This window comes from Chanos chanos, chromosome 12 (genome assembly GCF_902362185.1).
Source record: "Chanos chanos chromosome 12, fChaCha1.1, whole genome shotgun sequence".
NCBI classification, from domain to species: domain Eukaryota; kingdom Metazoa; phylum Chordata; class Actinopteri; order Gonorynchiformes; family Chanidae; genus Chanos; species Chanos chanos.
This window is the reverse complement of record NC_044506.1, coordinates 1,905,001-1,932,500: the sequence shown is the minus strand read 5'-3', so window position 1 is coordinate 1,932,500 and position 27,500 is coordinate 1,905,001. Positions and strand designations below refer to the sequence as shown.

The 27,500-nt window shown below is 45.9% G+C and overlaps 1 protein-coding gene across 1 annotated transcript in view; it reads right to left on the bottom strand.

Moving 5' to 3' along the window:
- Positions 1-21,630, bottom strand: part of LOC115825342 (dolichyl-diphosphooligosaccharide--protein glycosyltransferase subunit STT3B-like) — a 93,449-nt gene extending 71,819 nt beyond the window's left edge. The window contains exon 1 of the mRNA XM_030789160.1: positions 21,380-21,630. Coding sequence (XP_030645020.1) covers positions 21,380-21,630 — 251 coding nt within the window. The remainder of the gene's footprint in view (positions 1-21,379) is intronic.
- Positions 21,631-27,500: the final 5,870 nt, after the last annotated feature.

Genomic DNA, 27,500 nt, shown 5'->3' with positions numbered 1-27,500 from the left:
ACAACTCGAGGACAAATTAAACTGAAGAGGTGGTAGGGGGAAAAAACGCATTTCATTTAATGATTTCAGAAAGTCTGTTTCTGAGATCTAACCATGGATTGTTTGTGTGTGTGTATGTGTCTTTGTGGATGAATCAGTGCGGGTGTGTGTGTGTGTGTGTGTGTGTGTGGGTGGGTGAATCGGTGTGAATGTGTGTGTGTGTGTTTTGGAGAGGGTTTGCGTGCACATGGACATGTTTATGGGTGTGTGTATGGTTAATGGAAGATGTATGGACATGGAATGACAGTGAAATCCAGTCTGTTTTTTAGTGAAGAGCAGAGAGAACACATCCACTGCTGTCAAATCAAACGCATCTGTATTTACTGCTGCTTTATTACTTTAGCAAAGAGGCCAAACCTCATAATATCTACATATTACAGCACAAAACAGACAGCTCCACATCCTGCATGCGGGTTGGCCAATTCAGTGCTTAGGAAATTTGCATATTTGGTGTATATCATGGCTAAAGCCCATTCAATGTGGCATATAATAGTAAATGAGCCCCAGACACAGGATTACCATTACCTTTGGAAAACTCAGCCATGAACAGGGAACACAGGTAGACTAGATATGCATAACAACCGTTTACACTCAGCTCTGGCTGTCTTCACTGCACACCCTCGACCTGTGACAATATTCACACTACAAAAAGGCCTGTCACTGGTTTAATATTGCACACAATACCACACTATAACATTACCCTTGACTGTACTGCACTACACTCAGCTACACTGGACCACTCATTTATCTGAGAAAAGACAATAAGAGGAGAAGAAAGAAAGAGGGGGGGGAGAGAGAGAGAGAGAGAGAGTGAGAGAGAGAGAGAGAGAGAGAGTGTGAGAGAGAGAGAGAGAGAGAGAGAGGGAGAGAGAGTGTGAGAGAGAGAGAGAGAGAGAGAGAGGGAGAGTGTGAGAGAGGGAGAGAGAGAGAGGAAGGGAGAGAGTGTGAGAGAGAGAGAGAAAGAGTTGCAAGCAAATCTTTACTTTCATCTTCCTTTTAAAAAAGCCCCAAAGTCACATAAAAATCGATTGAAAAAGCCGCTGTCTTGGTCAATAGCAGTCAGCATTGTTTAACCTGCGTGTGTCTGAAGATGTCTCTGAGAGCAGAGTCTGTATGAGTCACAGCGCCTCCCAGATGCCAGCCTGTGTATCTGATGGAGATCTCTGGACATGTCCAGATGCCAGCCTGTGTATCTGATGGAGATCTCTGGACGTGTCCAGATGCCAGCCTGTGTATCTGATGGAGATCTCTGGACATGTCCAGATGCCAGCCTGTGTATCTGATGGAGATATCTGGACGTGGTCTGGCTCCCACAGAAAGAAGACTATGCCAAATAGTCCTCACAGGCCAAAGGCAAAAGCATCGAGTGTGAAACGATGCAATCGTCCTAAATTTGAACTTTCAAATCACTGTCTCATTGTGAAAAAAGACCAAACAAAAATGACTGAAACACAACACCATCGTATCACTATAACTCCTCAAAAACTGATTAAAAGCTCTATAAAAAAAGAAAAAAAAGAAAATTCTTTTCTGTCAGTCGAGTGTTTCCATTATTATTAAAAGAAATACATTCGTGTTAAAAGCGTATCTCATAGAACAAATCTCTATCCTTCCTCTTCTGTGTCTCTTCTATCTTTTTCACAGTCGTAAAGTGACTACTTCTTCACAGACCAGTGAGCAGGAGCAGACAGGAAAAAACGACAGATTATAGCTCTGTCATTGGTGTAACCTCCTGTGACTTTGGTTGGTCCATGTGACCACGACATCGCAGCGCAGACAGTCCGGCCGGGTCAGGAGTGAAGAATGATGGCTGTCACCAGAACAAGTTTCATCTATATCCAAACCATGCTTCTGATCCTTTCAGCATCAGGATTATGGAAGTATGAGGACCTCAGATTACAGCGACAAACCTGACACTGCTAATGGCCAAGTCACAATCAGAGTCACTCAGTGAAATGAGCATTAGCCTGTGTGTTTACACCTGTTCACAACAACGGAGCCAAGTTTTTATTCAGACAAAGTCTCATCTGGTGAGACGGGACACTCTGTCACATTCAAATCAATTTACAATCTGGTATTTCACCGACGCTTTTGAACCAGAGTGACTTACAATTAGCGCATAAATCAGGTTTAACGACCTCATCAGCAAAAGATCGCAGTAGGAATGCAAATTAATTATTTTCAGTACCGGGCTCCTGTATATCCTGCAACGATAAAACAAAACCTGCAGCGCAGAGACACGGTTAGTACAGAGGACTTTCTTTTTTTACATTCTACACCATAAAACTTAACATCAAAGAGGGAGCGTTTTCATTCTCCTGCGGAAGATGGTGAGAGATTCCGCAGTTCTGATTGGGTGAGGAAGATCATTCCACCACAGCGGATCGGGGGGGAGGAAAAAGTCGTGGCCGAGCGGAACTGCCAGGTTCCTGACGTGAGGGGACCCTAAAGTGTCCAGAGGAGGCTGAGCAGAGAGATCGGGTTGGAGTGTAAGGAGTGATCAGAGACTGAGGTGCCTGAAGTGAGGGGACCGCCAGTGGCCCAGGGGAGGCTGAGCAGAGAGATCGGGTTGGGGCACATGGAGTGATGAGACACTGAAGGTAGGACAGGGCAGAGCCTCTTGCGGCCTGGTGAGCCAGCACCAGTGTCTTAAACTGGATCGGGGCTGCTACCAGAAGCCAGTGAAGTACAGTGAGTAGTGGATTATTCAGAGCTCAATTTTTTCTGTATTATAGACCAAGCACCCCCCCCCCCTCCCCCACCGATTCTTTGACCCAAAGCTTCTCACTAAGTATCTCCAGACTACAACAACCTTTCCTTTCCCAGTAATCATTCTGAATAATCATGGTGATTCTTATTTCTTCAAAATGTCTCTGGTCTGAGGCTCTGAGAGAGAAAAAAGTTCCTGTGAACTCTGTCCCTTCAGAATCAGCTTAAGACATTCAGCTAAAGTTTTCATATCACAAATACAAAACTTCCATTGATCCTGCATTAGCAGGAGGAAAAAAAATATTCGTTTGAAGATTAAAACAAAAAACCCCAAGTGGTTCAGTTATAAAAAGAAAATTAATTAACTTCGTTCGTTAAAAGCAACCCTGAGACCGTAGGACGAATGGTGCTACACCGAGGATAAAACATATATCCTTCAGGACATTAAATTCAAACAGTCTATTCAAACTGGAAATTAAACAATCTCTAATGAGGCCAGGGGGCGCACAGTCCTTTACAAGTTCATTAATTCATTTCCGGTGATTAATTTGACGTTACTCACACGTCTCGTTACTTTGGAAGAAAGTTTGCTCCAAAAGACGCCGGAGAGAAAAGCTTCCTTTAAGACTGCACGACCTGCCCGTGTTTCTTCCCAAGGTAATAACAGTGATAAACAATATGCTATTATGATAACGCTTTGACAGAAAGTGCCCGTCAAAAAACACTGTGATTCCTATTGTCTGGAGCCGTTTTAAATGGAATGTGTGATTATAGCCGTATTTAGCCCACGCAAACAGGAAAATCAACAGCGAACACATGGACATGATTTCCATGGATAAGAGATCATTTTTACAATACAGTAAGGATATTGTAGGACAGTTTCACATGGACCAATCAGGAGGTCCTTCCACGTGCATTTGCAATATAACCGGCTAATAAAACAACTAAATAACAATCGCACATACGATAGGGCTGAAATGGTAACCGAAAACTGTGATTCTGCAGTCAGGCCACGGTTCAGTTGATGGTACGTTCGTAATGAACCGCAAATTTTTTTTCCATCTCAGTCCTTGTAAGTGATACCCAGCCATTACATATTCGTAGTACAAAAGACACAGTGTTTTTTCCACACGGTTTTTCGATCATTAAAGAACAACGTTAATCTTAATTTGAAGCCGATACGCGTTTTCTTTTTCTTTCTCACACGAGATGATGTAGGTTATGCATCATAGTTACAACGCGATGCGATTACGCTTTGTCTGAGCAGGCCATCACAACAGCTTTGATGACGATGTAACTGTGTTAAATAATAAAACATATATGCTCAGTCATTACTCAGACTATAAATAATATGTTATAATGGCATATATGAACATACTGGCACAATGATGAATAAAATGCTCAGGTTTCCCAAAGCCGGGACTTGTTTTTCTTATATCGACGTTGCAGCGCATTGATCTGAGAAAGTTTGGGGCAGTTGATCATCATTTGATCGTCGTCACGCGCTTCTTCTTCTATACGGGAATACCATGCTGAGCGGACCCAATCCTCATGCAACACGCTGGTGTGGCTGTAATGCGGTCGTCAGTTACGACCATGGAAACATAAGTCATTTTCTCGATGAATTACCTTAACAAGATAGGCTACTGAAGTTCAGATTTCTTTCACTCGTTGTCATTAAGAAGAGTCTTAAAATCTTGCTCAGGTTTAGTTTTCTTACATTTTCTTCAAAGAAGAGTGTACAACTAAAGGCGTTTAAAAAGAAAGAAAACGTTTAAAAAGAAGGTAAAACTTGAATTCTGAGATTATTCGGATTTCTTATCTCGAACCAAACCGAGATTCAAATCAAACAGTGGCCCAAAAACCAAGGTAAAAGCCTTGATGCCAAGCCATTTCACAATTAGAGGTGTACACCTTGAAGTCAATATATTTATCAGTAAGCTTTGGCATTTTATGTGTATTAAATGTACCTGCAGCAGTAACATAATCATAAACACCTGGATCAGAGAGGTTAAGCTCAAGATTACCACGGGAGCCGCTTCATTTTCTTCCGATCAGCGGCGTTTTAACTGATTTTCCTCCCTGCACCGCGCCTTCACTCAGGCCTGCGCAGAAATTCTCGCCGTCAGAAAAGCGGCGGTGACATTCTCGAGAAAACCTTCGACTGTACGTCAGCGAAAATCAATACGATCCCTGCCGCAGTGCCGCACGCTCGCAGCCGTAATGGCGACACCGCAGTTAAGGAAAATGAAAAGTACATTTACCAGTCATTTGAAAGCCATTTAACTTGATGTTTCTGCACAGAAAAAGGAGAAAAAAAACGCAGACACCACAGATGTGCGCCAGAGGAGGTCGAGGACAGTTTAAAATCACTCAAACTACCCCGTCATCGATGGGTGAATAGTATGAAACAATTTTCCAACACCTTTTAGGAAACCATCATATCGAAAAACCCATCATTATTTTGTGTATTTGAAAACAGTTGACCCCCCCTGACCAGCCAATCATGAGGGGGGAGGCAGGGAACTCCATCTGGATGGAAAAGGAATGGATCATTCCCATTTTTGTACACAAGACCAGAGACGTATGACTCCGATGATTATATTCATGGACTTATGATGCTCTGTGGTGAATATTTGTAGACTTATGGTGCTCTGCAATGAATTTTCTAAGACTTATGATGCTCTGTGGTGAATTTTCATAGACTTATGACGCTCTGTGGTGAATATTCATGGTCTTATGACGCTCTGTGGTGAATATTCATGGTCTTATGATGCTCTGTGGTGAATATTCATGAACTTATAATGCTCTGTGGTGAGTGAGGAAACAAAGTTTAGCATGCCTCATTCTTGTTGTTCCTCTTACATGTTATGTTAATGATAAATGCCAGAAGAAAACCTGAACAAAAAAAAGCTGTGTGTATGAGCAGACGCTACTGCTCCCTCAATACACACACACACACACACACACACACACACAGCGTCTCCCTGTCAGCGTGCATACTGCAGCTATGGCTGATTTGTGATGGTGGTTTGACAGCTATCTGACAGAACTGTCTTCTCTGGCCCACAACAGTCTGAAAACCCATTCCTCCTGTCATTCCTCTGTCCCTCCCTCTCTCTCTCCATCAATCCATCTTTCCACTCATCCTGTATTTCCCTCCCCGGTGACCCGTGAGCGGCTGTCACCAATGCCCCGTGATGACTGAGACGAACCGGTTTCGACTGGATCGAACCGGATTGGACTTTGGGCTCTCTGTGGCACTGACTCACACCAGACCAGGTTTTTGGCATGTAAGTATTTAAGTAAGTGCCAAGATATTTCGGGGCTTTCATGCCAAGAGCTAAGGCGATGTTGTCACTTTCCCAAAATTACTGAGCCGTACACCAACGTACACACATACACCAGTAAACACTCCACACAGACAGGAGTTGGGGGTAACATAAGAAATGATTTATGTGGAAGAACAGCAGCACTAAACTCACCCTGACCTCCGACAGAGGATCCACAGTTGAATTCTGCAGAGTCAGAACCCTCGCAGACATCTACTGTGGAAACCAAAGACTCTCCCCATTCTGCAGACTACAGACAACTCATTTAGTTTCATCTAACCTGTACTCAGGTGAGGGCATTCTGATATCCAACAGCCAACTGATATCCAACAGATTCCAGAGACAAAACAAAAGATTCCCGTGACATCGGTCAAACTGAATGTTCTGATGGAATTCTGAGCGTAGAACGCCTGAACGTGAAGGTTCTAGAACCCATGATGTCACAGACATCTCCTTCCCTCTAATTTTCTGTCTGCAACAGTGCAGTCTTTTACATGACTTCTGTTTCATATCAGTGACCGGCAAAGAAGTTTAAAAAAAACCCAGTTTTTACTGAAATCATTTGGTCTATATCCTAGCAGGCCAACAGCATTCAGGACCTTGGCTGACAATGCGATTCAGTGGGCATCCCTTCAAGGAGACACTGCCACCCACCCAGCTGGCAGGTCAGCCAATGGTACAGCCGGAGAATCAGCCAACTGGCCAATCACCCGCTGGGGAAATCAGCCAGCCTATTGCTGGCCAAGCCAGTCGGCCAGTGAGAGTCCAGACAAGCTAATCGTTTTTCATGTTAAAGGGGAAACAGTAAAAATCGACACTTTAAGTCCAGAAAAGGATTCGGATATTTGGATATTGATTCAGACACAGTTTAGTTTTCCAACTGATTTTCAAATATGCTTCATATATTGCTCTGTAGGCTTAACTGACAACTATGGGGGGCGTCTTTCCAGTTGCTCAAACCAGTGAGACAGAGTCCAATCCTTTATCTATTCATTTAAAACATTCACTGGCAACACTGTCACACAGAACATTGGGGGGGGGGGGGTCGACAGTATTATGTATTTGTGCATTTCCATGACATCAAGTCCTGTGACACCTACAAGCGCGCGGTTTCCACTGTCTGAGATCAATCTTTTATTTTTAATTTTTATTTATTTATTTTTTTTCCATGGGAATCAAGAAAACAGAATTCCCAGTCAGATGATCCTGTCTCTCTTCCAGTGGGGTAGCCAAGGCCTGAGTAGCCTTAAAAATGTGTTTAACTCTTGTCGTTGTTGTTGTTGTTGTTTGTGGTGATGGTGGTGCACGGAGCAGGCAGACAGTCAGAGATCAGACTGAAAGTTACTGAGGGTTTGCGGCAAACGTGTGAGAGACAAGAGCAAAGCGTCTAAGACGTGAACACAGTGTTCACACAGCAGACACCAGGCAAATCCTGCCAACACCTCAGAGGTCTGGAACAGAGTGAGATACCATAGTGTTGAGACAAATCAAACCTTTTATCTTAAATAGAAAAAAAAAACAGCACACACACACGTACACACACGGACATGCACAGTCAAACACACACACACACACACACACACACACACAATGCCAAGCATCCCATCAGCCGCACACAGAATTCAGCATGAGCCCATCAGGTCTAAACAGTACCAAACCCCAGAGGAACACAGAGAACTTACAAAATAAACACAGATGATTGAGCTGGGAGATTTTTTTTAACTATTGATTTTTTTTCTTGGCTCCTGTTTGCCTTCCACATATACTCTATAGTCACAAGACTGCCACAGACTCTCTCTCTCTCTCTTCCTCTCTCTCTCTTCCTCTCTCTCTGTCTGTCTCTCTCTCTCTCTCTCTCTCCCTCTCCCTCCATCTCTTCCTCTCTCTCTCCCTGTCTCCCTCTCTCTCTCTTCCCCTCCCTCTCTCTTCCTCTCTCTCTGTCCATCTCTCCTCTCTCTCTCTCTTTCTTTCTCTCGCTCTTTCTTTCTATCTCTCTGTCTCTCTCTCACCCTCCCTCTCTCTCTCTCTCCCTCTCTCTCTCCCTCTCTCCTGCAGTGAGAGAGGAGACCCAGAGCTCTGGAGGAAAAGGGGAGATGCAGGGCTTCCCACTCTAACTCTTCCTTCATCAGTTTTACAGTAAAATGTCATGTCTTCTTCTCTCTACATGTATAATCTTTATTTCTCTCCTCCTGTCTCTCTGAAAATAAAAAATAAAAGAGTCTCCCACAGGACCGCTTTCCACTCCTTCCTTTTCTCCAGCGCTGCCCTTCTCTCCTTACTGTACAACCACTACTGAGAGAACAGCTCCCATCTCTCCCTCTCCCTCTCCCCCTCCTTCCATCTCTCTCTCTCCCTCTCTCTCTCCTTCCATCTCTCTCTCTCCCTCCATCTCTCCCTCTCCCTCCATCTCTCCCTCTCCCTCCATTTCTCCCTCTCCTTCCATCTCTCTCTCCCTCTCCCTCCATCTCTCTCTCTCCCTCCATCTCTCCCTCTCCCTCCGTCTCTCTCTCCCTCCATCTCTCCCCCTCCCTCCATCTCTCTCTCTCCCTCTGTTTGTCTCTCTCTCTCTGCTTGTCCTTCTCTTTTCAAGTCTCTTCCTCCTCTCTCAGTTATTCAGTCATTCATAGTTTTTTTCACAGTAAAACGGAATAATAGAGTAACAAGAGCACATCTCTGTGACTCCACACAATTTTCTAAAGAAGATAAAGTACAGAGTCTCTCTCGCTCTCTTTCTCTCACACACTCTCTCTCTCTCTCTGTGGATAAGTACCCCCCTCCGTTCTTTGTTGACCCAGACTGACCCCTGACAGAAACTGTCTGATTCTACAGAGCATCAGAGACCATAGATCTCAAGCAACTTTCAAAACCTGAAAGGCAGAGGACAGCACTGTGTGTGGTGGACATACAGCTGGGTTAGACACTCACAGAACTGAGACAGCTGGGTTAGACATCCAACACTCACAGAGCTGAGACAGCTGGGTTAGACATCCAACACTCACAGAGCAGAGACAGCTGGGTTAGACATCCAACACTCACAGAGCTGAGACAGCTGGGTGAGACATCCAACACTCACAGAGCAGAGACAGCTGGGTTAGACATCCAACACTCACAGAGCTGAGACAGCTGGGTTAGACATCCAACACTCACAGAGCTGAGACAGCTGGGTTAGACATCCAACACTCACAGAGCTGAGACAGCTGGGTTAGACATCCAACACTCACAGAGCTGAGACAGCTGGGTTAGACATCCAACACTCACAGAGCAGAGACAGCTGGGTTAGACATCCAACACTCACAGAGCAAAGACAACTGGGTTAGACATCCAACACTCACAGAGCTGAGACAGCTGGGTTAGACATCCAACACTCACAGAGCAGAGACAGCTGGGTTAGACATCCAACACTCACAGAGCAGAGACAGCTGGGTTAGACATCCAACACTCACAGAGCAGAGATAGAATAAGAGACAGAGAGGAGGAGAACAATGTTAACTCTACTTTAGTTATCAAAGATTAAACACCAAATTGAAGTGTGTGTTTGTGATGTGTGTGTGTGAGTGTGTGTAAGAGAGATGGAGAATTGCGTCAAGTTCTGCTTCCCTTGAGTACACCAGGCAGCATCTTATCCCTCAAAACCCAGCTAATCAACACACAAACACACAACCACAACAATCACACCAACATTCACACTAATACTCACACTAATACACATACACACACACACACACACACACTCACAAACACACAACCACAACAATCACACCAACATTCACACTAGTACTCACACTAATTCACGTACACACACTCACACACATACACACACTCACACACATACACACACTCACAAACACACAACCACAACAATCACACCAACATTCACACTAGTACGCACACTAACACACATACACACACTCACACACGTACACACACTAACACACGTACACACACTCACACACGTACACACACTCACAAACACACAACCACAACAATCACACCAACATTCACACTAGTACGCACACTAACACACATACACACACTCACACACGTACACACACTCACACACGTACACACACACATACACACACTCACAAACACACAACCACAACAATCACACCAACATTCACACTAGTACGCACACTAACACACGTACACACACGTACACACACACTCACAAACACACAACAATCACACATAAATACACACACACACAACCACAACAATCACACCAACATTCACACTAACACACACACACACACATTTTACTCACACCCATACACAAATCCCACTAACACGCATAGGCACATAACCCTAATCCATAAAGGACCGATCATGTGAAGCATTAATTCAGAGTTTTCTACAGTCAGGTATAAATCCCCAAGTTATCCATGTCCGCTTCACAGATACAACCCCATCTCATTCAGTTTCTATACAGCCATACCTCCAGCCGAGTTGCTTATACAGTACATCCCTCTCTCTCTCTCTCTCTCTCTCTCTCTCTCTCTCTCTCTCTCTCTCTGGAGTTTTGGCTTTTAGTGGCACACACTGATATGTAACCCTGCTGGGAGCAGTAGGTAATTAATCACCTTAACAAATACCTCCACACACTGTCTCCTTCAATCTCTACTCCACACAGACACACACACACACGCATGCACCACACATACACACGTGCACACACACACAGTTCTTCTCTCCAGCACACTATGTATAATTAATGGGGGAGAGAGGGGAAGCAGTGAAAAAAGCCAGAGAAAGAGGAGCCAGTAATTGCTAATTCAGCGCTCACTGCTACACTTGTTTACCTACTCTCTCTCACCTCTTTCCGTTTTCACTCCTCATCAAACACACACACACACAGACAGAAAAGAGAGAGAGAGAGACGGAATGCCAACAACACTGATTTCACACACTGACAGAAAAGATAGATTTATTATTCATTACTACTTATTTATTTATTTATTTATTAATTATTTAGACACTTGACACACACCACACAAACCTAAAACACACGTACCTGTCACACAAACACTCAGAGCTGCATGACTGAAAGAGAAAGAAACAAGAACACAGATACACCTCTGTGTGTGTGTGTGTGTGTGCATGTGTCTTTAACAATCGTTTGGACATGTCTTAATGTTAACATCACTCTTCAGTGGGTTTCCATATCCATCTCTCAGGTCTTCAGAAAAGTATCACACACATCCATCTGGCCTCAACCCCCCCCCTCATCCCTCCATCCCTCCCTCCATCCCTCCACCTCTGATCCCTGATCCCCCTCTACAGTAAGAGGGAGTCTTGCTCATGCAGTGGTGTAGGACTAAACCCTGTGACTGCAGACAGACAGTCACAACACTAATCACTGGGAGGTGTGTTCTGCCTCAGTCTGTGTCTTGTTTGTGTGTGTGAGTGTGTGTGTATGTGTGTCTGCATGCATGTCTGTGTGTGTGTGTGTGTGTGTGTGTGAGTGTGTGTGCGTCTGCATGCATGTCTGTGTGTGTGTATGTGCGTCTGCATGCATGTCTGTGTGTGTGTGTGTCAGCAGGGACAGAACCATGTCTGCAGCACAATCTCACCATATCTTAGTCCAAAAGGTTCTGGTAAAATACTTGTGACCGAATGTGTTCTGTACGGTCCCGAGTACTCGTGTCAGGTCTCTGTCTCTACCATGCGGTCTCCCAGCCAATCAGAGCAAAGTTTGATCTGAAACGGGATCTTAACCGATCATACTCAGGCACAGAATTCACCAGCTGATCACGTCAGGTATCAAACTAATGATGTTCCCCTTAGTTTTCAATCCACTACGTGCCCTCATGAGACCATGACAAGGGCTTTAAAAGTCAGCAGCCAAAGACAGTGTGTTTTTCCTGAGTGTGTGTGTACGGGTGTATATGTGTGTGTGTGTATATATGATTGTGTGTGTGTGTGTGTGTGTGTGTGTGTGGAGTGGAGCATGGAGAGGTTAAATTGTGGGTGTGTGTATGTGTGTGTGTGCGCGTGGGTGTGTGTGTGTGTATACGTGGGTGTGTGTGTGTGTGTGCGCGTGGGTGTGTGTGTGTGTATACGTGTGTGTGTGTGTGTGTGTGGGTGTATATGAGTGTGGGTGTATACGTGTGTGCGTGCGTGCGTGTGTTGTGTGTGTGTATATGAGTGTGTGTGTGTGGGTGTATATGAGTGTGTGTGTGGGTGTATATGAGTGTGTGTGTGGGTGTATACGTGTGTGTGTGTGTGTGTGCGTGCGGGTGTATATGAGTGTGTGTGGTTGTGTGAGAGTGTGTGTGCGGGTGTATATGAGTGTGGGTGTATACACGTGTGTGTGTGTGTGTGGGTGTATATGAGTGTGTGTGTGGGTGTACACGTGTGTGTGTGTGTGTGTGTGTGTGTGTGTGGGTGTATACGTGTGTGTGTGTGTGTGGAGTGGAGCATGGAGAGGTTAGGTTGGTGAAGACTGACAGAATGTAAATGACATCTTTTAAAAGTCTGCCCCAGGTTGGTGTCAGGTTGACTTCCCCTCCAGGGGACAGTTATGTGTGTGAATAAGGTGTCAGGAGCAGGTGCCTGGAGCACATCTGTCCAGCTCTCCACATACAGCACAACACTAATGACTTTCTTCACTGCTCAACTCTCCAACGTCACTCAAACACACTTAGCCCGGCCACACATATAAATGATATACGCCTAGTCTGTGTCCGATTATGTGTAATAATGTGTCAAACTGCATGTGTTACCTTCTTAATGGACTGTCTTATTTCTGCACAGATTCATAAAACACACGGCAAGTATTCCTAAATTAACTGCTAATTATTTGATAATACTATTTCTCTCTCTCTCTCTCTCTGACACACACACAATCACACACTCATGCACACTTACACAGCAGACAGAAAGGTTATAAACCTGTGAGCAGCAAACAATTCCACACCTTTAAAAGCGTAAACACACCTTTAAAAGCGTAAACGCAGCATTAAAAGCATAGAAGGAGTGTCAAACAGGGGCAGATACTGTGGCAAGTTTGTTTTTGGGTCAGAGGGCATTACATGTTTTGTTTCTGGGTCAGATGTTTTGTTTCTGGGTCAGAGGGCGTTAGATGTTTTGTTTCTGGGTCAGAGGGCGTCAGATGTTGATGAAATCAACATACGTAAACAACTTGGCAACACCACTCCTCCAGCCAAACGGCTCCACAGAGCATCCGCGTGAGATATCCACCTCTCTGGGCTAAACGGAGAGTGAAGAGGTTTGATTTCCGGCCGCCTGCCTGTGTAAAGTTAGCAAACACAGCGCCAGGACCATCTCTGTGACTCACAAACAGCAGGTGTTACGTTTGCTTCTGTGTCTTTGCTGAGAGATTTCTACAGTTACAGTAAAACTAAAGGGAGACGAAGCCAGATTAAAGGAGGGACATGTAATGTGATCCGTCAGTATACTTTTCTGAACACTTTTGACTGGGGTTGAGTTTTTTTTTTTGAATGGAGGGTCATAGTGCACAAGGCATATTCCTCAGAGATAAATCAGCACTAGGAGAGTTAATTAAGGCTCATAAAATAACACTTTTTTACACTCATCAGAGTAGATAAAGTTAGAGTAGATGAAGGCACATGAGACCACTGTCTTCTTGTGAGTATTTGTAACAATGCAGATGTTAAATTAACTCAGTTTTTCATAAAACTTCTGTCAGAACATCAAAATTTAATGTGTACAAAAACTTTTGACACACAGACACAGAAACAGACAGACACACACACACACACCTGACTGAGCTAACTGCTGTTCTGTTGATGCCTGGACGGTCATATGGAGAGGTCTGATATAAGAGCTGGAGGTGTGTGTTACTGTATCGTGTGTGTCAGAGGGGTGTGTTACTGTATCATGGGTGTGAGGGGTGTGTTAGTGTATCGTGGGTCTGATGGGGCGTGTTACTGTATCGTGTGTCTGAGGGGTGTGTTACTGTATCATGGGTGTGAGGGGTGTGTTAGTGTATCGTGGGTCTGAGGGGTGTGTTAGTGTATCGTGGGTCTGATGGGGTATGTTAGTGTATCGTGGGTCTGATGGGGCGTGTTAGTGTATCGTGGGTCTGAGGGGTGTGTTAGTGTATCGTGGGTGTGAGGGGTGTGTTAGTGTATCGTGGGTCTGATGGAGCGTGTTAGTGTATCGTGGGTCTGATGGAGCGTGTTAGTGTATCGTGGGTCTGAGGGGTGTGTTAGTGTATCGTGGGTGTGAGGGGTGTGTTAGTGTATCGTGGGTCTGATGGGTGTGTTACTGTATCGTGGGTCTGATGGGTGTGTTACTGTATCGTGGGTCTGAGGGGTGTGTTAGTGTATCGTGGGTCTGAGGGGTGTGTTAGTGTATCGTGGGTCTGATGGGGTATGTTAGTGTATCGTGGGTCTGAGGGGCGTGTTAGTGTATCGTGGGTCTGAGGGGTGTGTTACTGTATCGTAGGTCCTAGGGGCGTGTTAGTGTATCGTGGGTCTGAGGGGCGTGTTAGTGTATCGTGGGTCTGAGGGGCGTGTTAGTGTATCGTGGGTCTGAGGGGCGTGTTAGTGTATCGTGGGTCTGAGGGGTGTGTTACTGTATCGTAGGTCCTAGGGGCGTGTTAGTGTATCGTGGGTCTGAGGGGCGTGTTAGTGTATCGTGGGTCTGAGGGGCGTGTTAGTGTATCGTGGGTCTGAGGGGTGTGTTAGTGTATCGTGGGTCTGAGGGGTGTGTTACTGTATCGTGGGTCTGAGGGGTGTGTTAGTGTATCGTGGGTCTGAGGGGCGTGTTAGTGTATCATGGGTGTGAGGGGTGTGTTAGTGTATCGTGGGTCTGAGGGGTGTGTTAGTGTGATGTGGGTCTGAGGGGCGTGTTAGTGTATCGTGGGTCTGAGGGGCGTGTTAGTGTATCGTGGGTCTGAGGGGCGTGTTAGTGTATCGTGGGTCTGAGGGGCGTGTTAGTGTATCGTGGGTGTGAGGGGCGTGTTAGTGTATCGTGGGTCTGAGGGGTATGTTACTGTATCGTGGGTCTGAGGGGCGTGTTAGTGTATTGTGGGTCTGAGGGGTGTGTTAGTGTGATGTGGGTGTGAGGGGTGTGTTAGTGTGATGTGGGTGTGAGGGGTGTGTTAGTGTATCGTGGGTCTGAGGGGTGTGTTAGTGTATCGTGGCTCTGAGGGGTGTGTTAGTGTGATGTGGGTGTGAGGGGTGTGTTAGTGTATCGTGGGTCTGAGGGGTCTGTTAGTGTATCGTGGGTCTGAGGGGTGTGTTAGTGTATCGTGGGTCTGAGGGGTGTGTTAGTGTATCGTGGCTCTGAGGGGTGTGTTAGTGTGATGTGGGTGTGAGGGGTGTGTTAGTGTATCGTGGGTCTGAGGGGCGTGTTAGTGTATCGTGGGTCTGAGGGGTGTGTTAGTGTGATGTGGGTGTGAGGGGTGTGTTAGTGTGATGTGGGTCTGAGGGGTGTGTTAGTGTGATGTGGGTCTGAGGGGTGTGTTAGTGTATCGTGGGTCTGAGGGGTGTGTTAGTGTGATGTGGGTCTGAGGAGTGTGTTAGTGTATCATGGGTGTGAGGGGCGTGTTAGTGTATCGTGGGTCTGAGGGGTATGTTACTGTATCGTGGGTCTGGGGGGCGTGTTAGTGTATCGTGGGTCTGAGGGGCGTGTTAGTGTATCGTGGGTCTGAGGGGTATGTTACTGTATCGTGGGTCTGAGGGGCGTGTTAGTGTATTGTGGGTCTGAGGGGTGTGTTAGTGTGATGTGGGTCTGAGGGGTGTGTTAGTGTGATGTGGGTGTGAGTGGTGTGTTAGTGTGATGTGGGTGTGAGGGGTGTGTTAGTGTATCGTGGGTCTGAGGGGTGTGTTAGTGTATCGTGGCTCTGAGGGGTGTGTTAGTGTGATGTGGGTGTGAGGGGTGTGTTAGTGTATCGTGGGTCTGAGGGGTGTGTTAGTGTATCGTGGGTCCGAGGGGTGTGTTAGTGTATCGTGGGTCTGAGGGGTATGTTAGTGTATCGTGGGTCCGAGGGGTGTGTTAGTGTATCGTGGCTCTGAGGGGTGTGTTAGTGTATCGTGGGTCTGAGGGGTGTGTTAGTGTGATGTGGGTGTGAGGGGTGTGTTAGTGTATCGTGGGTCTGAGGGGTGTGTTAGTGTGATGTGGGTGTGAGGGGTGTGTTAGTGTATCGTGGGTCTGAGGGGCGTGTTAGTGTATCGTGGGTCTGAGGGGTGTTAGTGTATCGTGGGTCTGAGGGTGTGTTAGTGTATCGTGGGTCTGAGGGGTGTTAGTGTATCGTAGGTCTGAGGGGTGTGTTAGTGTATCGTGGGTCTGAGGGGTGTGTTAGTGTGATGTGGGTGTGAGGGGTGTGTTAGTGTATCGTGGGTCTGAGGGGTGTGTTAGTGTGATGTGGGTGTGAGGGGTGTGTTAGTGTATCGTGGGTCTGAGGGGCGTGTTAGTGTATCGTGGGTCTGAGGGGTGTTAGTGTATCGTGGGTCTGAGGGGCGTGTTAGTGTATCGTGGGTCTGAGGGGTGTTAGTGTATCGTGGGTCTGAGGGGCGTGTTAGTGTATCGTGGGTCTGAGGGGTGTGTTAGTGTATCGTGGGTCTGAGGGGTGTTAGTGTATCGTGGGTCTGAGGGGTGTGTTAGTGTGATGTGGGTCTGAGGAGTGTGTTAGTGTATCATGGGTGTGAGGGGCGTGTTAGTGTATCGTGGGTCTGAGGGGTATGTTACTGTATCGTGGGTCTGAGGGGCGTGTTAGTGTATTGTGGGTCTGAGGGGTGTGTTAGTGTGATGTGGGTCTGAGGGGTGTGTTAGTGTATCGTGGGTCTGAGGGGTGTGTTAGTGTATCGTGGCTCTGAGGGGTGTGTTAGTGTGATGTGGGTGTGAGGGGTGTGTTAGTGTATCGTGGGTCTGAGGGGTATGTTAGTGTATCGTGGGTCCGAGGGGTGTGTTAGTGTATCGTGGCTCTGAGGGGTGTGTTAGTGTGATGTGGGTGTGAGGGGTGTGTTAGTGTATCGTGGGTCTGAGGGGTGTGTTAGTGTATCGTGGCTCTGAGGGGTGTGTTAGTGTGATGTGGGTGTGAGGGGTGTGTTAGTGTATCGTGGCTCTGAGGGGTGTGTTAGTGTGATGTGGGTGTGAGGGGTGTGTTAGTGTATCGTAGGTCCTAGGGGCGTGTTAGTGTATCGTGGGTCTGAGGGGTGTGTTAGTGTGATGTGGGTGTGAGGGGTGTGTTAGTGTATCGTGGGTCTGAGGGGCGTGTTAGTGTATCGTGGGTCTGAGGGGTGTGTTAGTGTGATGTGGGTCTGAGGGGTGTGTTAGTGTGATGTGGGTCTGAGGGGTGTGTTAGTGTATCGTGGGTCTGAGGGGTGTGTTAGTGTGATGTGGGTCTGAGGAGTGTGTTAGTGCATCATGGGTCTGAGGGGTGTGTTAGTGTATCGTGGGTCTGAGGGGTGTGTTAGTGTATCGTGGGTCTGAGGGGTGTGTTAGTGTATCGTAGGTCTGAGGGGTGTGTTAGTGTATCGTGGGTCTGAGGGGTGTGTTAGTGTGATGTGGGTCTGAGGAGTGTGTTAGTGTATCATGGGTCTGAGGGGCGTGTTAGTGTGATGTGGGTCTGAGGGGTGTGTTAGTGTGATGTGGGTGTGAGGGGTGTGTTAGTGTGATGTGGGTGTGAGGGGTGTGTTAGTGTGACGTGGGTCTGAGGGGTGTGTTAGTGTGATGTGGGTCTGAGGAGTGTGTTAGTGTATCATGGGTCTGAGGGGTGTGTTAGTGTATCGTGGGTCTGAGGGGTGTGTTAGTGTGATGTGGGTCTGAGGGGTGTGTTAGTGTATCGTAGGTCTGAGGGGTGTGTTAGTGTATCGTGGGTCTGAGGGGTGTGTTAGTGTGATGTGGGTCTGAGGAGTGTGTTAGTGTATCATGGGTCTGAGGGGCGTGTTAGTGTGATGTGGGTGTGAGGGGTGTGTTAGTGTGATGTGGGTCTGAGGGGTGTGTTAGTGTATCGTGGGTCTGAGGGGTGTGTTAGTGTATCGTGGGTCTGAGGGGTGTGTTAGTGTGTCGTGGGTGTGAGGGGTGTGTTAGTGTGATGTGAGTGTGAGGGGTGTGTTAGTGTATCGTGGGTCTGAGGGGTATGTTAGTGTATCGTGGGTCTGAGGGGTGTGTTAGTGTATCGTGGCTCTGAGGGGTGTGTTAGTGTGATGTGGGTGTGAGGGGCGTGTTAGTGTATCGTGGGTCTGAGGGGCGTGTTAGTGTATCGTGGGTCTGAGGGGTGTTAGTGTATCGTGGGTCTGAGGGGCGTGTTAGTGTATCGTGGGTCTGAGGGGTGTGTTAGTGTATCGTGGGTCTGAGGGGTGTTAGTGTATCGTGGGTCTGAGGGGTGTGTTAGTGTGATGTGGGTCTGAGGGGTGTGTTAGTGTATCGTGGGTCTGAGGGGTGTGTTAGTGTGATGTGGGTCTGAGGGGTGTGTTAGTGTATCGTGGGTCTGAGGGGTGTGTTAGTGTATCGTGGGTCTGAGGGGTGTTACTGTATCGTGGGTCTGAGGGGCGTGTTACTGTATCGTGGGTCTGAGGGGCGTGTTAGTGTATCGTGGGTCTGAGGGGTGTGTTAGTGTATCGTGGGTCTGAGGGGTGTTACTGTATCGTGGGTCTGAGGGGCGTGTTAGTGTATCGTGGGTCTGATGGGGCGTGTTAGTGTATCGTGGGTCTGAGGGGTGTTAGTGTATCGTGGGTCTGAGGGGCGTGTTAGTGTGATGTGGGTCTGAGGGGTGTGTTAGTGTATCGTGGGTCTGAGGGGTGTTACTGTATCGTGGGTGTGAGGGGTGTGTTAGTGTATCGTGGCTCTGAGGGGTGTGTTAGTGTGATGTGGGTCTAGAGAGAGTGAACTGCTATAGAGTGAGAGCAGAGAGAGTGATAGAGAGTTCACAGTCATAGCTTATTGACTCAGACACCACGACCGTCCCCTGTCACACTGTTAAGCAATCCATTCAGGCATAATACACTGGAGCCCTGCCAAAGAGCAGGACACACACGGTTACCTGGCAAACAATCCCGCAGGCTCAAGCACTCGCTTTCTCTCTCTCTCTCTCTCGCTTTCTCTCTCTCTCTGTCTCTCTCTCTCTGTCTCTCTCTCTCTCTCTCTCTTATGGAGGTGAGACAGGAGATCAAAGCCCGGAGATGAGATATGTGGCAGGCACCTGTCTGTGAGTTTCCTCCTCAAGCCCTGGCTTTAGTGGGAAAAGCTATGTGTGTGTGTGTGTGAGAGAGAGAGAGAGAGAGACAGAGAAAGAAAGAGAGAGAGAGAGAGAGAGAGAGAGAGAGAGAGAGAGGGATTTTAAACCCATCCAGAGCATCTAGCTCATTATTTCTGATGAAACAGACATCAACCCCTTCCCCCTGTTCACTTTCTCTCTCTCTCTCTCATTCATTTACTCACTCAATCACTCAAATACTTCCCATCACACAGACAGACAAATACATACACACATACAGAGAGAGAGAGAGAGAGAGAGAGAGAAATGTACCTGTGTGTTTGTGTATAAAGGAGAGAAATGACAGCACAGACTGGAGGAGATGTCAGCATGGGGAGCAAACAGATTTGTGGTGTAACCTGGGAAATAATGAACAGGAGGGGAATACAGACAACACACACACACACACCAGTGAGTGTGCTCTGGAAAGGGGGTGTGGTCCTTTCAAAGCCTTACATTGGCCTACGGTGTTTCAGTAGCCCCATGTTCAGTGCACAGTTGATGTTCACAGTCAAATCTCAACAAAGACCAAACAGTTCCACAGCCAATGCCAACAACCTAGAACTGATGACCTCATCGAACAAGCACTCTAACTGAATCAGCAACACTTCAGTTTTTCTGTACTGCGTATGGGTATGTCTCTCTCACACACAGCTGCACAAACAAACACAGCACAGTCTACTGAAATATACATCATATCAGTAAATATATATATATATATATATATATATATATATATATATATATATACATAGAGAGAGAAAGAGAGAGAGAGAGAGAGAGAGAGAGAGAGAGCAAGCGCAGGAGACAGAGAGAGAGAGAGAGGGAGAGAAAGAGAGAGAGATCAACCACTGAATGTTTGAGGGAATGTGACCTTTGCCCTGTCAATGGCTGGTCCAGTTTTAATCTAGATTATGTAAAACATGCAAGATATGAGTGCACAGGCTTTTTGTGGAAGTGCAACAGAGAACAGACCATGAGAAATCCCTAATTAAAACCATTCTCTTTACCATTAAATAGGCAACGACTGAACACAATTCAAAGAGAATTCTAAAAACACACAGCTATTGCACGGCCCAACACAGATAAGAGGCTAAAGGAAGCCGTCTGTACGAAAAAGTCACATAGAAACAGAGCTACCTGAATTACTAACAACAGGCTAAAGAGCTGTGCTTCTCTTAAATGACTTTGAGATGGTCCAAGTCAGTCCATCAGCTAAGAGACGGGAATCTGATCTCTCTAGAGATGCTCCCTTTGGCATGCCAGGTCACATTTACACGGTCACTTAGGCCTGGCGAGCCATATCCGTCACTTAAATCTCAAAGTTTGAACCGCAATGCTTAAGCATCTTAAGAGACTTACAGCATTAAACACATTCAAACACTCTGAACATTCACTTACGATTAAGACTGCCAACTGGCTCTGCCGAACCGCACGAAAATACTGATTCACTCTAGTAGAACGAACTGGCTTTTTGTTGCCAGACTTAGTGGTTAAACGTTACGGACAAAATAGGCACGTCTTGTTGTGGTCAGTTTGGACCTTAGACAGTTCGTTTGATACCATCTAGATTAATTTAGCCACGCAGGGGACATGTCTCGGATAAGCTGAAAAAACATCAGACAACTATCATAGAAATTGTCTGCACTCGAGGAAACGCTTTGTTGTGAGGACAGGCATAGATAGACGGTTCCGCTAACGGCAGCCGTTCGCAATTCACAGGTGTCTTCATCAAGGACAGCCACTAACCCATCGCTTCACCACAATGAATGAATGAATGAATGAACGAATGAATGGATTGCATCTCTTATGGTAAATTTACTCCAAACGTCCAGATTCAGGTCTTGTCAAATAAATGGCATTTTTCCATCTTTTATTATATTCACGCCAAGCCACAGAAGTCACGGTAACGTTGCTACATCAGTTATAACTTTTCCTTCAGCCGCTCTAACAAGTTATCTGAAACTGGGAACAGAGCGGAAAACCACTTGACCAACTGATATGATAACCGTTATATTTAAATTCGTCAGTTCTGCGAAGTTCAGCGAGACAGCTGACAGTTAAGTTTTAACGCGGATTAAAGGCACTAAACTTAATAAAAATGTCAACTCACCACGGGTCAAACTCGTGAATAATGCTCTCGAAACGAATGACAGCGAAGAGTCTGGAGCTAAAACCAGCCAGCCAGGCCAGGAAAAGTATAGTGAAAGACAGCAGAGACTGCCATCCCGCAGGCTGCGTCAAACCAACCGAGAGGCCCCCTTTGCCACCTCCGGTACCCTGTCGACTGCTCCCGTGATGAGAGCTCCCGGCACTGGAACCCGCTTTGTGCTTGCTGTCAGATGATGTGTGATGCTCCGCCATATTCTGCGTGTAAGAAAGAAAGAGAAAAGAGAGGAGAGAGAGAGAGAGAGAGAGAGATGCTCTGTCGCACTCTCCCTTTCTTTCCGACCGAACAGGTCTTGCCGAAGACCCAGAGCGCTCTCCGTGTCCGACTAGTCCGCCGACATTTACACGCACCTACGGCCACCGGTATTACACTACATCCCTCAGACTACTGGTACAGCCAGCGACCGCTTACAATGAACAAGAATAGGTGGGCGGGACCAATGTTATATCAACCAGCCTCTCATCTTGCGACGGACGGGGCGGTAACTCATCCTTCAGAAATCCCTGACCAATCCTGTGAAAACATGGGAAAGACAAACATATTGATCGTCCAATGAAATAGTACCAATGTCATAAAGCATTATCTCCTGTAAAACTCGCAAAAATATAGTAGTTCCAATAAAACTGTAATGAGATAAATTGTTTTGAGGCACACCATCCCATATCTCTTTAGGCAAATGAGAAAAGATAACGGCTGTATGAGGACGAAAGGACGAAATACTGTCAAACTTTTGTGATTACAATGGATGAGCTGTGCAAAGCCCTCGCTGTTCAAAATAATGAAAATATATTAGGTTAGTTACTGCTTTGTTTTGGTTTATTTCTTCGAAAGAAGTGTAACATGGACCTCGCATAATCGTGATAAATTGTTCGCGGGTATGAGTAATAGGCAATCCGACTGGCGCGAGCATTTCTCACATAAAATGAGCGGCAAAACGGGGGGGGGACTTGGAGGAGTTGGGATGGTGAGAAAATGGAAAAAAAAAAAACCTCGATGAAAATTGATGTTTTTTTTCCTCATTATTTTTTTGTAACAAACAGTTTAATCACAGCAGGGAAATCAATTGATATTTTCAGATAGGCTATATTCCGGGTTAAGCTGCCGTGAAAGACATTTTGCCTCGTGGAAGAGCTGTTTTATTTATTCATACAAACCGCACAGATGTCTTCGAAGGTTACGGAATGTGAACAGGGCTCATGGACTGAATCAGAAGAACCTCCGAATACCGTCTCCCCGTCTCATTTGGATCGGAGCAACCGCGGCATATCGTGCATATCGAACTCTCATACTCTCTCTCTCTCTCTCTCTCTGTCCTTCGCTGCGCTCCGTCTGTGTATAGATCTCATTACATTTAGATAGCATACAGTACAAGGTGACTTAGGAGGGATGGAAAGCTCTGAGGGGTTTTTTTAACCTTAATTTTCATCTTGAATAATAAAAGTATTTGCCCTTGTCCAGTTTATGTGTCATGCACCTGTGTGTGTGTGTGTGAGTGAGTGTGTAAATATGAACTTTTCTCTGCCTAGATGTAAAATCTGTAGTTTATATATTAAAAATTAAATTATTTAGGAGGAACACAGTCTCCCATGCAGAAACAGAGCCAGTGAGTTTTTACCAGGATTATTCTTAATGATTATTCATTATTTATCATGATTATTATTAATGTTTTTTGTTAATATCATTTATCCCTCTCACTTAAGACCCTCCTAACATATGAATCAAGAGAATCCAGTGACAAGAGACTGAATACATGTGCCAGTTGAAGGGGCTGTTGGTGAATCTGTCTGGTTTACACAGAGCCGTCTGAGATTTCTCTTTTTAAATCTCAATTCTGCCTTCACTGCTGACTCAACTGAACCCAACTACTTTCACTGACTCTTCACATAGAGGTACAGGAGAGGACAGTCTGAATGCAGAACAAAGCAAGACTCAGAATCGACTGTTGGGAGAACAAGAAAGAGGGCTAGAGAAAAGCAGGGAAGAAGACAAAGAAAAAAAAGATTAAAAAAGAAGAGAGAGATGAAGCAATGGAAGGAAGAGAGAGAGTAAGGTCACAAAAGATTCGGAGGGCAAACTAAAACAAAGGAAAATATCATGATGAAATACATTAAAGTATACAAACAAACAAACAAACAATAAATAAATAAATAAGTGAGATAAGCTAAAAAGAGTGGTAGGCGTATATAGAAAAAAATAGAAACAGAGAGAGTAAGAGATGCAGAGAGAGAGAGTGAAACAGAGAGAGTGAGAGTGAAACAGAGAGAGAGAGAGAGAGAGAGAGAGAGGATGTTCTAGGTTAAGTGATGTTTTAGAGATGCTGACCCTGCTGTCCTCTCTGTATAAAAGGCAAAGAGAAATGACAGGTTTAAAGGAGAAGAGAAATGACAGGTTTAAAGGAGAAGAGAAATGACAGGTTTGAGTGAAAGGAAAATCTGTCTCTTCCTCTCTGTGCTTTACATAGGCCCTCACTGCAAAACTAACTCACAGCCAAAGATTTCGAGATTTTATAGACGGGGTGTCTTAATCACTTTGCGTCTCTCTCTCTCTCTCTCTCTCTCTCTCTCTCTCTCTCTAAGGACACATGTGCCAAAGACGTCCTAATCACTCAACCTCTGGATCAAAAGCAGTCAGAGGAGTAAAGGAGCCGGAGGAGTAAAGCAGTCAGAGGAGTGAAGGAGCCGGAGGAGTGAAGCAGTCAGAGGAGTAAAGCAGTCAGAGGAGTGAAGGAGCCGGAGGAGTAAAGCAGTCGGAGGAGTAAAGCAGTCGGAGGAGTGAGGCAGTCAGAGGAGTGAAGGAGCCGGAGGAGTGAGGCAGTCAGAGGAGAAAAGCAGTCAGAGGAGTAAAGCAGTCAGAGGAGAAAAGCAGTCAGAGGAGAAAAGCAGTCAGAGGAGTGAAGCAGTCAGAGGAGTAAAGCAGTCAGAGGAGTGAAGCAGTCAGAGGAGTAAAGCAGTGAGAGGAGTGAAGCAGTCAGAGGAGTGAGGCAGTCAGAGGAGTGAAGCAGTCAGAGGAGTGAGGCAGTCAGAGGAGTGAAGCAGTCAGAGGAGTGAAGCAGTCAGAGGAGTGAAGGAGCCGGAGGAGTGAGGCAGTCAGAGGAGTGAAGGAGCCGGAGGAGAAAAGCAGTCAGAGGAGTGAAGCAGTCAGAGGAGTAAAGCAGTCAGAGGAGTGAAGGAGCCGGAGGAGTAAAGCAGTCAGAGGAGTAAAGCAGTCAGAGTAGTGAGGCAGTCAGAGGAGTGAAGGAGCCGGAGGAGTGAGGCAGTCAGAGGAGAAAAGCAGTCAGAGGAGAAAAGCAGTCAGAGGAGTAAAGCAGTCAGAGGAGTAAAGGAGCCGGAGGAGTAAAGCAGTGAGAGGAGTAAAGCAGTGAGAGGAGTGAAGCAGTCAGAGGAGTGAGGCAGTCAGAGGAGTAAAGCAGTCAGAGGAGTGAAGCAGTCAGAGGAGTAAAGCAGTCAGAGTAGTGAGGCAGTCAGAGGAGTGAAGGAGCCGGAGGAGTGAGGCAGTCAGAGGAGTGAGGCAGTCAGAGGAGTGAAGGAGCCGGAGGAGAAAAGCAGTCAGAGGAGTAAAGCAGTGAGAGGAGTGAAGCAGTCAGAGGAGTGAGGCAGTCAGAGGAGTGAAGCAGTCAGAGGAGTGAGGCAGTCAGAGGAGTGAAGCAGTCAGAGGAGTGAAGGAGCCGGAGGAGTGAGGCAGTCAGAGGGGTGAAGGAGCCGGAGGAGAAAAGCAGTCAGAGGAGTGAAGCAGTCAGAGGAGTGAGGCAGTCAGAGGAGTGAAGCAGTCAGAGGAGTGAAGGAGCCGGAGGAGTAAAGCAGTCAGAGGAGTAAAGCAGTCAGAGTAGTGAGGCAGTCAGAGGAGTGAAGGAGCCGGAGGAGTGAGGCAGTCAGAGGAGTAAAGCAGGCAGAGGAGTGAAGCAGTCAGAGGAGTGAAGCAGTCAGAGGAGTAAAGGATTTGCCTTTAAGAGTGAAGCATTTGCCCATTTTGTTTATTGTGAAAAAACAGGATGAAGAAAAGACATTGGGAGTAAATGAGTTTACTGGGCTGAACATCTAACATCACGTTCTCTTTTCCCTGAAGGGACGTTTCAAGAGCATGTGTTTGTTTTAGATGCGTGTGTGTTCGCTGTGTTTTTCTCTCAGACTTTGAAGAGGCCTGCTGCGAACAGATATCAAATACTCCCAGTCAGAACCATGCCAAGTCCTTCAGAGGGATGAAAAAAAAAAAACACCCTCAGAGTAACGGACTGACACATCTCATTCAGCAGCTTCACCACCTAATCTGTCCCCAGTGGACTGAGAAAACAGGTTCAAACATCCCCCACACAAAATCAGTCAGATGGCAGACCATTTAAACATTAAAACACTTATCAGCCTTTTAGTCTTTATACAAATCAATCAATCAGTCAATCAATCAATCAATCAATCAACCAGCCAACCAACTATCTATCTATCTATCTATCTATCTATCTATCTATCTATCTATCTATCTATCTATCTATCTATCTATCTATCTATCTATCTATCTGCCAAACTAAAGTTATTCTTAAAACGGTTCCTGTGGAGCCTTTGCTTGGTTCTGTCAGATCCCCTCTCTGCCGTTTATGTGCACAGGGTGAATGTTGGTCTCAACTGTCATTTTCTGCTTAATGTCACTTCCCTCTGACAAACACTTTTCTCACTCCGAGATATGCGCACGTATGTGTGTGTGTGTGTGTGTGTGTGTGTGTGTGTTTGTGTCTGTGTGTGCATATGAATGTGAATGAGTGCATTGTCAGCATGAATTTGCATAACAATGAAAAGAACCCAACCAAAAGAAAGACTTTGGCAGGAACATCGAGATTTGATTATGTGATTATTATAATGACAATAAGCACACACACTTCAGTCCTTCTCTCACTATGTGGCCCATGAAAAAGGAAAAATGAAAATGCAAATCAGCTCGAAGTAGTTTGGATGTTTTCGGACCTGCTGATTCAGACAGAATCCTCGCGGATTTTGACCTGTACCCAAAGCTCACTCACTGACTCATTCAATGCAAATGATTCACTCCTTTGTGATTCTGTCTTCCCAAAGAAAAAGTGCACAAACGGATTTAAAAAAAATCACCCTGACAACACATTACATAATACAACGATGACCAGATGGCTTTGATGTAAAAATCACATGCAACCATACATGCATACACCTACAGACACATACACTCCAAGACAGCATGTAGCCTGAGGGCTGAACAGAGATTAGCAAACGGAGGGTTGGGCAGAAATACATGCATATGAATGTGTGGAGTTTTCAGTCTTATTCCGTGTCACTCGCTGCCATGTTCAATATTTCAGTCATATGTTGTGAGAGACACTCTTCGTTAGGAGAGCCAGGCCAAGCTGACAGAGTCAAGAGACCATCCATGAATGAGAACAGGAGGGAAACTGAAACATTTCCAATCAAACTAACTGACTATATTACCTCATGAAGAGCGACACAGAAATTCAGTAATCCAGCGCAGAGAGGGGGCAGAGTGCAGGGTGGGATAAAAGAGGAGAAGAGATGGCTGTGCTCTGTGGAGAATCATTAGCGGAGCCTGTTTTCAATAATACAATATTAACGCAGCAAAAACCGTCCTCAGGCGGCGAGTAAAAAGCTATATTTGGTCAATGGAATGACGCAACCCAAATAATGCAATTCAAACCTGATTTAAAGGTCTCTCTTTTCCCATCCTTTACCACCAAACGAAAAGAAAACAGACAGAGAGAGAGAGAAATGCTATCTCTAAACATCTTTTTTATTGCCTCTCCTTTTGAATACTGTCCTACATCTTTATAAGATGAGTAAAAGCCACATGACAGATATTCTGTCTATCAAGGGAAGGAAAATATGAAATAAAATAAATTCAATCCATTCTGTGTTTGGGCCTCAGAGTTTATTTAATCTCTGAGCCATAGGTGCTCTGTTCAGAAGAAAATGTTTCAGTGAATTCTGCACCATCTTCCAGTCACTCAAACTCACACCTCTCTGGAACAGTGTGAAAAGGATAAGAGACCATTAGGAAGACTGGGCGTCCATGCACTGGGTAGACGTTTGAGCAG